This window comes from Pteropus medius, unplaced genomic scaffold (genome assembly GCF_902729225.1).
Source record: "Pteropus medius unplaced genomic scaffold, Ma_sr-lr_union100, whole genome shotgun sequence".
NCBI classification, from domain to species: Eukaryota; Metazoa; Chordata; class Mammalia; order Chiroptera; family Pteropodidae; genus Pteropus; species Pteropus medius.
This window is the reverse complement of record NW_024356248.1, coordinates 2,608,339-2,618,378: the sequence shown is the minus strand read 5'-3', so window position 1 is coordinate 2,618,378 and position 10,040 is coordinate 2,608,339. Positions and strand designations below refer to the sequence as shown.

General features: G+C 52.9%; 1 protein-coding gene and 1 pseudogene across 2 annotated transcripts; both read left to right on the top strand.

The window, feature by feature from the left end:
- On the top strand, positions 1-119 carry LOC120600922 (uncharacterized; annotated as a pseudogene).
- A 258-nt stretch (positions 120-377) lies between these two features.
- Positions 378-7,255, top strand: LOC120600618 (membrane-spanning 4-domains subfamily A member 15). 2 transcript variants are annotated; one of them, XM_039860038.1, is made up of 6 exons: positions 385-624; positions 2,548-2,670; positions 4,106-4,162; positions 4,879-4,971; positions 5,332-5,445; positions 6,335-7,255. In XM_039860038.1, the coding sequence occupies exons 1-6, from the start codon at positions 400-402 to the stop codon at positions 6,449-6,451; spliced, it is 729 nt and encodes a 242-aa protein (XP_039715972.1). In that variant the 5' UTR covers positions 385-399; the 3' UTR covers positions 6,452-7,255. The 2 variants fall into 2 exon arrangements, with proteins under 2 accessions (XP_039715971.1, XP_039715972.1); XM_039860037.1 differs by lacking the exon at positions 2,548-2,670 and having other exon boundaries at positions 378-624.
- The last annotated feature ends 2,785 nt before the right edge of the window (positions 7,256-10,040 follow it).

Here is a 10,040-nt window from a genome sequence, read left to right as displayed (position 1 = left end):
GTCTACGGCCATGCCACCCTGAACGTGCCGGATCTCGGCTGATCTCGGAAGCTAAGCAGGGTCAGGCCTGGTTAGTATTTGGAGGGGAGACCACATAGGAAGACCAGGTGCTGTAGGCGTTAAAACAGAAAAAAAGACCATGGCTTCTAGAGTTGGAGTTACCAGAATTCAAGTCTTGGCCTTGCCTCCTTTAGAGGCCCTTGACCTAGGACCTCCCTTCCCTTCTCCCAGTGAATCTCTTCAATTGACGATTGGAGATTTGGGGTACACCCTCAGGGGGCTGCAGTGAGCAGAGGTAGGTCGCATATTCTTCATGAACTCAACAGTCCTCTGCAAATGTGTAACCATCATCGCTATCACTGTCTCCCCAGCCTTTGTCTCTCAGGGTCTCTGAACACCATGTCCGCAGCTCCCGCCAGCAATGGAGTGTTTGTCGTCATCCCACCCAGCAACGCGGGTGGCCTCCGCCCTCCTCCGGCCATTCTGCCCACCTCCATGTGCCAACCTCCCGGGATCATGCAGTTTGAGGAGCCACCGCTGGGGGCACAGACGCCAAGGGCCACCCAGGTGCCCGACCTGCGGCCGGTGGAGACATTCCTGACAGGAGAGCCCAAAGCTTTAGGGGTAAGAGCGGCCTCTCCAGAGGGCGGAGGCGTAGACGCTGGGCCAGGAGGGAGCCCCGCGAGCCCCCCGAGCCCCCGCGCGTTCGCGCATGCCTTGGAGAGACGGCAGAAGGCCGATAAATACTGTGAGGTCTGAAATATTCAACTGGGCACCAGACAGAGACCCTTCTCCCGCGGAGCTCACAGAGAGTAAACCAGTAAACTAATCTTGACTGAGATTGGGTAATGGGGTAAAAATGATGGGTGGGGGAGGGCAGACACTAGCAAAGGCGGACGGAGAGGTCTCTCTGGGGAGATGACGCTTAAGCTAAAACCTAGCTGCTGGGCTGCAGCCGGCCTGGGGAAGATCTGGGGGCAAGGGCTCCCCAGTAGAGGGAACAGCAAGTGCGAAGGCCCTGAAGTGAGAAAGAGTGTGGCTTGTTCAAGGACGAAATACAAGGTCGACATGGCTGGAATGTAAGGAGCGAGGGAGGGAGAGGAGATGAAGCTGAGGTGCTGGGCCAGGGCCAGCTCCCACCAAGCCGACAGCCATGCAAGATGGCCTCTAAGACCTTTTCCCACCTCAACCGGCCTTGAGATATTGGTCTCTGGGAGGAATAAAATAATAGACAGGAGGTAGGTAGGTAGGTAGATAGATAGATACATATTTTCATCTACATATATAGTGTCTTCAGTTTGTCCCTTGGCCTCAGCTTCTCCAAAAGGAAGATGAAAATATAGCTGAAGCCATGATCGTGGTGACGAGGACGATGATGATGATGATGATGATGATGATGATGATGATGATGATGATAGCTCTTATTTACTGAGTGCCCCCAAGAGGTGCCTGCACCATGCCAAGGAATTTGCACGCATTGCCTCCTCAGATTGTCATCACCACCTTGTGAGACAGGGATCATAGGACAGATTAGGAAACTGAGGCTTGCCAAGGCTAGGTCACTGGCCCAAGGCCGCACGGCTGGTCATTGGCGTCCTGTGCTCTAGGATGACCTGACTGCCAAGCTCTACTTTCAACCCCCCTGCTCCGAGGCAGAGCATCCAAGAGCTCTGCCTCGGACATGCTGAAATTCAGGATTCTACGTTGGAAAGACATCTGTTTTCCACGTGACCCCAAGAATACGATTCTAGCTAGTCACAGCCAGAACGGCCCACACGAGGACCACGCTGGTTTGGGTGGTGGCGAGCCCCTGGTCACTGAGGGTGTCCGTTTAGAAGTCGGGGGCTGGAAAGGGCTGCTGGATTAGGCAGAGGCTGAATTCAGGAAACACCAATGTCTTCTTCCACTCAGTTCTAGAATTCAATCCTTACCGGAAATCATTTAGAAAGAAATAGGGCAGAACTCAACCAGAAGCCCACATGTCCCCATCTTTGGAAAAACCATCCTACTTCTGGGAATGAGACAATGGGGTGCTGGCAAACCGTCTCTTAAAAAAAATAAAAAGAATGTTTTTAAAAAGTCCAGATTTCAGCCAGGTCGTGTCGGCTCTGACCCACGGCTGGATGAAGCAACTATGGACACGGAAATGAGAAAGATGCTCAAGGAGATCTTTAGTGCAGGCGTGAGGGGGATGAAGAAGGAAAAGCTGAGGCATTCGGTGCAGGGAACGCTGCGCCATCGAAATGCAGACGGAGGAAAATCAAGGAGCAACCAGAACTATGCTTGAGAGCCATGGGTCAGACCGCAAACCAGGACGTAAACCCGTAGGGACATGGAACAGGCAGCTGGGTCCCGCAGGCTGTGGGGACCTCTTAAAGCTGCCTTTTGTGGTTGTCATAATGTTATCTCCCCAAAAGAACAGAATCGGGGTGTGCAGGTCTCCGTTGCTGGCAGCTGGCTGGGCGAGCACGGGGCTCTGCACGCTGTCCTCCGCGGCCGGCAGGGGGCGGCGTGGAGCCCGGCTGAGCCGCCGCCCGCTCCCCGCAGACGGTCCAGATCCTCATCGGCCTCATCCACCTGGGCTTCGGCAGCGTGCTGCTGGCTGTCCGCCGCGGCCACGTGGGGATGCTCTTCATCGAAGGTGGTGTCCCCTTCTGGGGAGGAGCCTGCGTGAGTGCGGGGCCGTCTGGGGGACCCTGCCCAGTTCACCTGTCCCTCCCTGCGCCCACCTCCCACCTCATTCTCCTGGGCCCAGGCACCCCTAACTGTAGACCCTAACCCTAAACCTGAGCCAGACCCCTCTCCTATGTATGCAAAGCTCCCAGCGAAGAGCCTGGCGTAGAGAAGTCTCCCAAAAAGGATGGGATGAAGGGGATGGGGCAGGGGATGAGGACACTGATCGCCTGTGTTACCCGGATCCTAACTAAGCCTCACACCCCGCCACCAAACCCCGGCCTGCAGAAACCCGCCAGCTCCCCCTGGTCGGGCCCAGCCCATCATTAGCTCCTTCCCCGGGACTCTGATCTGACCAACTGGAAGCCCCTGATCCCATTCCTCTGCTGGTGTTGCCGCCAGCCGGAACCCCCTCCCCTACTGGGGTGTCGTCATCTTCCACGTGGAGAGAGCACTTCCGCGTTTGCACGGTCCCTGTCTGCACCCCCGGGGATAGCAGCAGCTTTGGGGTCAGGCCAATGAGGTCTGAATCACAGCTCCACAGGGTGTTCCCACCAAGTCCCTTGGGCAAGTGACTCAGTCTCAGGCCTCAACTTCCTTATCCAAAAACCAGGTCCCTAGTTCTGTCTCTACTCCCATCCTGATATGTCCTTGGATGCTGAAGAGGCGATGAATCAAAATCAATCTCTTGGTTCCTACCCTGTTTCCAACCCTATTCCCCCCTCCAATCTCCCCATCTCAGCAAATGGCACCTCCATCCGTCCAGTTGCTAGAACCTTCCAAGCCATCCTGACTCTCCTGTTTTCCCACTCCCTGTCCACCCACCAGCAGGCCCAGTGAGCTCACCCTCCCAAGCAGAGCCTGAAATTGTCCACGTGTTCCCCACCTCCACTGCCACCACCCCGGTCCACACCACCTGGACACCTATAGTGGCACCTTCCTGGTCCTCGCATTTGCATTTTAGCTCAGGGAGTCCTGACCACCCAGCCTCAAGTAGCCTCCAGTGATTTTTTTCATGGCGGCTCCTGTCACTACCACCCGTACCTCTTGACTGTTTATTTGCTAAGTGTCAGCCTCCACGAGAGCGGGGACCTTGTCTGGGCTCACTCGACTCTGTTATGCTCCTGGCACACACCGGCTGCTCAGTAAATGTTTGACGAGTGAGTGTTTGCCGGAACAGCGCCTGATGCTATGATGTCGATGAGAACCATCTTGCAAACTACAGCTAGTACCCTGGACAGGGGTCCCTAACCAGTAACCAGGGGACACCCTTACAGAGAGGTCCCAAGGTGGCTGGCCAGGAGGCAGAGAAGGTGGCCGCCTAGAGGCTGCTGCCCTCTCCGTGGTACCCACGGCCTCGATACAGCCCAGGCATGGTATGTCCTGCCCGGTGTCCGGCCAAAGCCTCACCAGGTCCCCTCTCCCCACACAGTTCATCATCTCTGGGTCCCTCTCAGTGGCAGCCGAGAAGAACCACACCAGCTGCCTGGTAAGTCTGATCGGGGGACCCAGGGACGGAGTGGGATTCGATGGCAGGATTCCACTCCACTAGGACCCTGCTCATTCAGCTCCTTCAACAAGCATTTCCTGGGGGGCTGCTGAATGCCAGGAGCAGAACAGCACCCAGACAGCCCAGACAGCCCTATGTACAGGAGAGGACGAGCCAAGACACGCTTGCAAAATACACAACAGGGCAGGAGTGAGGGTCTGCAGGCAAAGCACTCACGGTCACTCAGAGAAAAGGAAGATGCGAGAAGCCCTCCTGGAGGAGGCGGCACTTAAGCGGGGCCCTGGTGAGCGGGAAGGATGGAGAAACGCTGAAGGAAATGCATGAGACTGCAGTGGGGGCCGGGGGTCGGGCCACCGAGGAAATCCCGCGTGGTTCCACCTGACCGGGGCCAGGGTCTGGGAAGGGAAGTGGGAAGAAATCGGACGGCGAGAAGTGCTAGGTCCAGATGGCATGGGAGCTCTGATGCCTTCCGTGGGTGACGGGGAGGCGATCCAGGCTTCGGACAGGAGACTGCAGAGCAAGGCCAGCGGGGGGCCTAAGAGGAAAGGAGAAGGGTCATCCGGAACTCGGGTCAGCGTGGCCACTGCCCCCTGGCTGTGGGAGGCTTGGGACGGGGACAGCTGTTGCCTCCTGTCCTCGCTCCTCCTCCTCATCTCTTCCCTCTGCTCCTTCCCTCCTGTCTCTTCCTCGTGCAGGTGAGGAGCAGCCTGGGGACGAACATTCTCAGTGCCATGGCGGCCTTTGCCGGGACGGCCATTCTGCTCATGGATTTTGGTGTCACTAACTGGGTGTGTTGTCAGATGCCCCCGGTAGTGGGGAAACATGGAGGCTTGCAGATGCGAATCCAGGGGCTGGGGTAGGAGAGGGTTTGCAGCACCAGGAGGCCAGGGTCCTGGGCACTGGCCGGGCCTGCCGGTCCCAGTAGGCCCCATGAGTATATTGACTCCATGACCCTGCCCCAAGCATGGGCACGTCGGGAATGGGGAGGCAGCCTGGTAGAGTGAGCGGAGGGCACAGGACGGGCAGCAGCTCCAGCTCTGCCACCAACTGGCTCCATGACCAGGGGCAGGTTATTCTCTCTCCGGATCCCCTTTCCTCTTTTATTCTAGAGTTCCTGGCTTGCCTTAACGGTGAGTTTTGGTCCCCAGGACGTGGGCAGGGGCTATCTGGCTGTGCTTACCATCTTCACCATCCTGGAGTTCTTCATCGCAGTCATTGCCACCCACTTTGGGTGCCAAGCGACCCGCGCCCAAGCCAACGCAGTGAGTACTTCCACCCCGGCCTGGGCCTTTCAGGAAGGCTGTGGCCGCGGAGGGTCCCGGCTGCCAGCCCCTCCCCGCTTCCTTCTGGGGAGGAATCTGGAGGGACTGCGCGGCAATGAGCCACTCTTACAAATCTCAGAGGACCCAAAAGTCTTTGCGGGAAGATGGGACTATTTTCCTTATGGCCACAGGGGGGCGCCAGCACCAAGGGACCCGCTGCTCTGGAAGCCTTGATGCAGAGCAGTGGCAGGCTCGGCGCGCAGGGGACCAGGCCGAGTGCTGCGCTCAGTTGACTAGGACCCTCCAGAAGGTCTCGGGCCGTGAGGGAGACAGGGAGCATCAGAAAGGGCAGCCTGACTCGGGCGGAAATTGAGTTTAGTTTCTCAAACACTGGAGATCAGTGAAGATGGGAAAGGGATGGAGAAGGGCATGCGTGGCAGGGGAATCGGTTGGAGTAGAAAGGCGGCCCCCGGCAGGAAAATGCAGGCCGTAGAACTGGGGAGCTGGCTTTGCGCAAAATGAGAGGTGAAGCTGTTGAAAGTCTTAGAGCGGAGACGGATATGCTCAAAGGAGAGGGCGAGTAGAGCGGGGCTCAGGGAAATCGATCGAGAGGGTTTGTCCGATGCAGGCGGTTGGAGGGGGCAGAGAGGTGGGGGCTGGAGGCAGGGAAGCGGCAAGGAGCCCAATGCCTGGGTCATAGCTGGCCCCAGTAAATATTTTTTGAAATATGAGTTGAACGGATGATAGCTCTGAGTCGGCCAGTTCAGACTCGACGGAATTCATTACTAGGGCGCTATTCTCAGAATACCCACCAGGGGACACTATTGCGACACCTCCCTGCGGGGAGAGAGCCCCTGGGACTGTCACGGGGTTTTCTTTTGCTTTGCAGCCTGTGATTTTCCTGCCAAGCGCCTTCAGCACAGACTTCAACATCCCCAGCCCCGCAGCCTCTCCGCCCCCTGCCTATGACAATGTGGCATATGTGCCCAAGGAGTCGTCTGAGTAGATAGTCACTCCTGCCTGTTGGGGTCCAGCCTTTCCCCTCTGGGCCCAGCCTCTTCCCACTCCCACACCCATGCCCCCCATTTCCACCAATCCTCAAATATGTGGCACCTGAACGGTCTTCTCTGGGCACACATGTCCACGCATTTCCCACAGTGGTTTCTTTCCTAAAAGAGCGAGTTGATGTCCAGCTCCCTGCCCGTCACCCTCCAGAAATGCTCCCTTGTGCTGTGTATTTCTCTCTGTCTCATTGGGAGACAGGTTGGGGGGCTGCCCTGGCCCTTGTGCCTGGGGAAGGTCATTACTCTCAGAGAGCACAGAATCCTCCAGAAGGGAGTACTGAGCCCAGCTGCTGAGGCCACACAGCTGGCAGTGGCCTGACCTCCAGGAGTCCAGGCCCCAGGACCAGCTCTGTCCTTGAAATCTCCTGCCACGTCATTAAGCCTCAGTTTTCCTGGGGGAAAAAAAAATGAACCCAATGATGTATAAGGCCCTCCCAGCTCCCCAGGCTCCCTCAAGTCCTGGTCTAAGTCAGGCACTGTCCCCCGACTGCTACAGAAATGCTCGTCTCCTTGTCTGTGAGATGGAGCGGCTGTTACCACCAGCCCTGCCCACCTCCCAGAGCTGGGCAGCTTGCGGGGAGGGCTGAAGCCAGCCCACTGCACTCCGTCAGCATCTACAAGGGCGCAGGGATGGGGACCCCTCCCCAGGGGGCTCTGGACCTCCCCGTGCCTTTCAGTTCCCTCTCCCCCTCCCCCAAGCCTGAGAAGCAAGGCCGTCCCTAAAGGTTAGCATGAGCTGGGCTGGGTCTGGGGCTAGGGTGACACCTCTACCTGGTGTCAGAATCCCTGGTGGATGGCTCATCTCATCTACTCTATAGAGGGAAATAAACAGTGTGGCTTACCTTTTGAGCTGGTCTCATTGCAATGACTTTTTCTTTTTAACCTCAGGGGCTTCTAAGGTTTGTTCCATATTTCAGGGTAACTGTCCCACCGTCAGAGTAAAAAAATTCTCTGGGTTCTGAGCTCTGAGTAATATGATCCTTACACCTGGATCATCTGTCCTCACCTGGGCCAAAATAAGCAGGCATTCATACCCCCACTTTACGGCTGAGGACATGGAAGCTTAAAGAGGTTAAACCAAGTGCTTGAGGCCACCAAGCTAATAAAAGGCAATGCTGGGATTTGAACCCAGCTCCATCTGAGATTCGAGTCCATGCTCTGACCATATGACTCCAAAGTCCAAACACAAGTGCTTCTACCAACCCCTTCCCCTCCTTCCCCCATTTCTTCATCCCAAATACGGGCAGGGTTGCGTTCCTCAGCCCCCCAGCTTCTTCACCTAACAAACTCCTGCTCCTCTTTCAAAACCCTATTTTAATGCTGCCACTTCTGTGAGGTCTTCCCAAAGGAAAGTCAGCTAGGTGGCTAAATGCCAATCGGCCACAGGGCTGGGACGAGGGTGGGGCAAGCAAGGCCTCATTAAGGAGGTGCTCACCCCCAGGGTCATGTTCATGCTGGTACAGAATTGGGGTGGGCATTATAACAAGCTTTGGCTTTCAAAATCAAGAGAGGACACTTGAGGACTTAGAGCTGAGCTTTTAAGACTGCAAAGCATGGAGTTGGGGAAAAATGTGTTTGCGGATGTTAAGACCTGTTTTTCTCATAAGTCAGAGACATTTTGAACAGAGAGGAGAAGTTTGGAGAGAGGGAGGGGGAAGTGAGAAAAAGGAGGAAATGAGGGTTTAGCCTCTAGCTGGGATTATGTCTGTCCCTGTTGACTAAGTCCCTTGGGAGATGTGGGGGCCAAAACCACAGATAGAATAAGAGGGATTAAAAAGTTTCACATCCCAGGCTGTAATCTGAGGAGACCACAAGGCCCTTAGCGTCCCATGTCCAGACAGCATGGAACCAGAACATGGAGCTGAGATGGCTGAGGGCCGTGCCTGGTGACATGACACAGAGTCCTACACTCCCATATGAATAGAAGCAAAAGCACCAGAAAGCTTTCTGTTTCTCCAAGAGGGAAGCACAAAAGACTGAGGCCCAATGTGCAATGTGGATTGTAAGAGACTGTAGCTTTATAACAAATAAGAGTGGAGACAGTGGTCGCCAGTAAGCCACCAGCGAGGACAGATCATAGTTGGTGGATTGGAAGTCACAGGAAGTGACTGAGTTATCTTCACTTGGCAAAATTAAGTTTTCTACCACGGAGAGAAAGCGGGAGCTGGAGAAGTAATTACCATGAAGAAGAATCCTGAAAATTACAAAACATTACTGAGGGACATTAATAAAATCGAAATAAATAGAGAGATATACTATGTTCATGGATCGGAAAGCTCAAAATTTTGTTAAAATGCCATTTATCTCCAAAATTTATCCATGAATTCGAAAGAATCCCATTCAAAATTCCAACCATTTATTTGCAGGGAAATCGAGAAGCTAATTATAAAATTCCTATGGACATTCAAAGGATCTAAAATATCCAAGAAAACCTTAAAGAAAAACAAAGTTGGAGGACTTAAACTACCAGATTTCAAAACTTACTATAAAGCAATGATAACCAAGACAGCATAGTGTTAATGCCAAAACAGACAATTAAATCAATGGAATAGGGAACCCACAAACAGCCCCTCACATATACAGTTCACCTGATTTGCGACAAAGTCTCCCTTGCAATTCAGAGGACAGAAGCTGTTCTTTTCAATAACTGGTGTTTGAGCAATTGGATATTGGGATAGAAAAAAACTTTAATTCCTACATCATATCATCATAAAATTTAATTCAAGATGAGTCATAGACCTAAATTTAAAAACTAAAACAATTTTCTAAAAAATTAGAAAAATATCCTTAAGTACTTTGGAATAAGCAAAAATTTCTCAAACTGGACACACAAAAAAATATTAATCAGAAAAGAAAAAATGATTAATGAGAGTTTATTAAAATTAAGACCTTCTGTTTATCAAAAACAAAATCACCATTAAGTGTAAAAATGCTCCATAGATTGGAAAATTTTGAAACACGTAATATCTGACTGAAAGTTATGTGTGAAATATGTAAATCACTCCTGAAAATGAATAAGGAAAGATAGACACAACTCAATTGAAAATGGCAGGACCGACCAAAGCATACAATATAACTCAACAATTCTATCCCTGGATATATACCCAAGAGTAATGAGTGAATATGTCCACCAAAAGACAGGTACAGAGTGTTTAACGGCAGCTTTATTCATCATAGGCAAACACTTGAAGCATCTCAAATGTTCACCCACAACAGAACGGGTAAATAAATTGTGATATACTCATAAAATATGAATAAATTAAAAAAAGAACAAACTACCAATACACCTGACAGGCAGATACATCTCTGACTGAAAGAACATACTATATTATTCCATTGACACAAATTTCAAGAACAGGCAAGATGAACTGCCGGCGAAAGAAGTCAGCAGCGATTTTGCCCAGAAAGTAGCAATATTGACCCAGCGGGGCATGAGGCAGCCTTCTGGGACTTTAAAAATGCCCTATGCCTTGATCTGGGTGATGGTTACACAGGTGTGTACATAAAAGTCATCAGGCTGTACGTATTTAT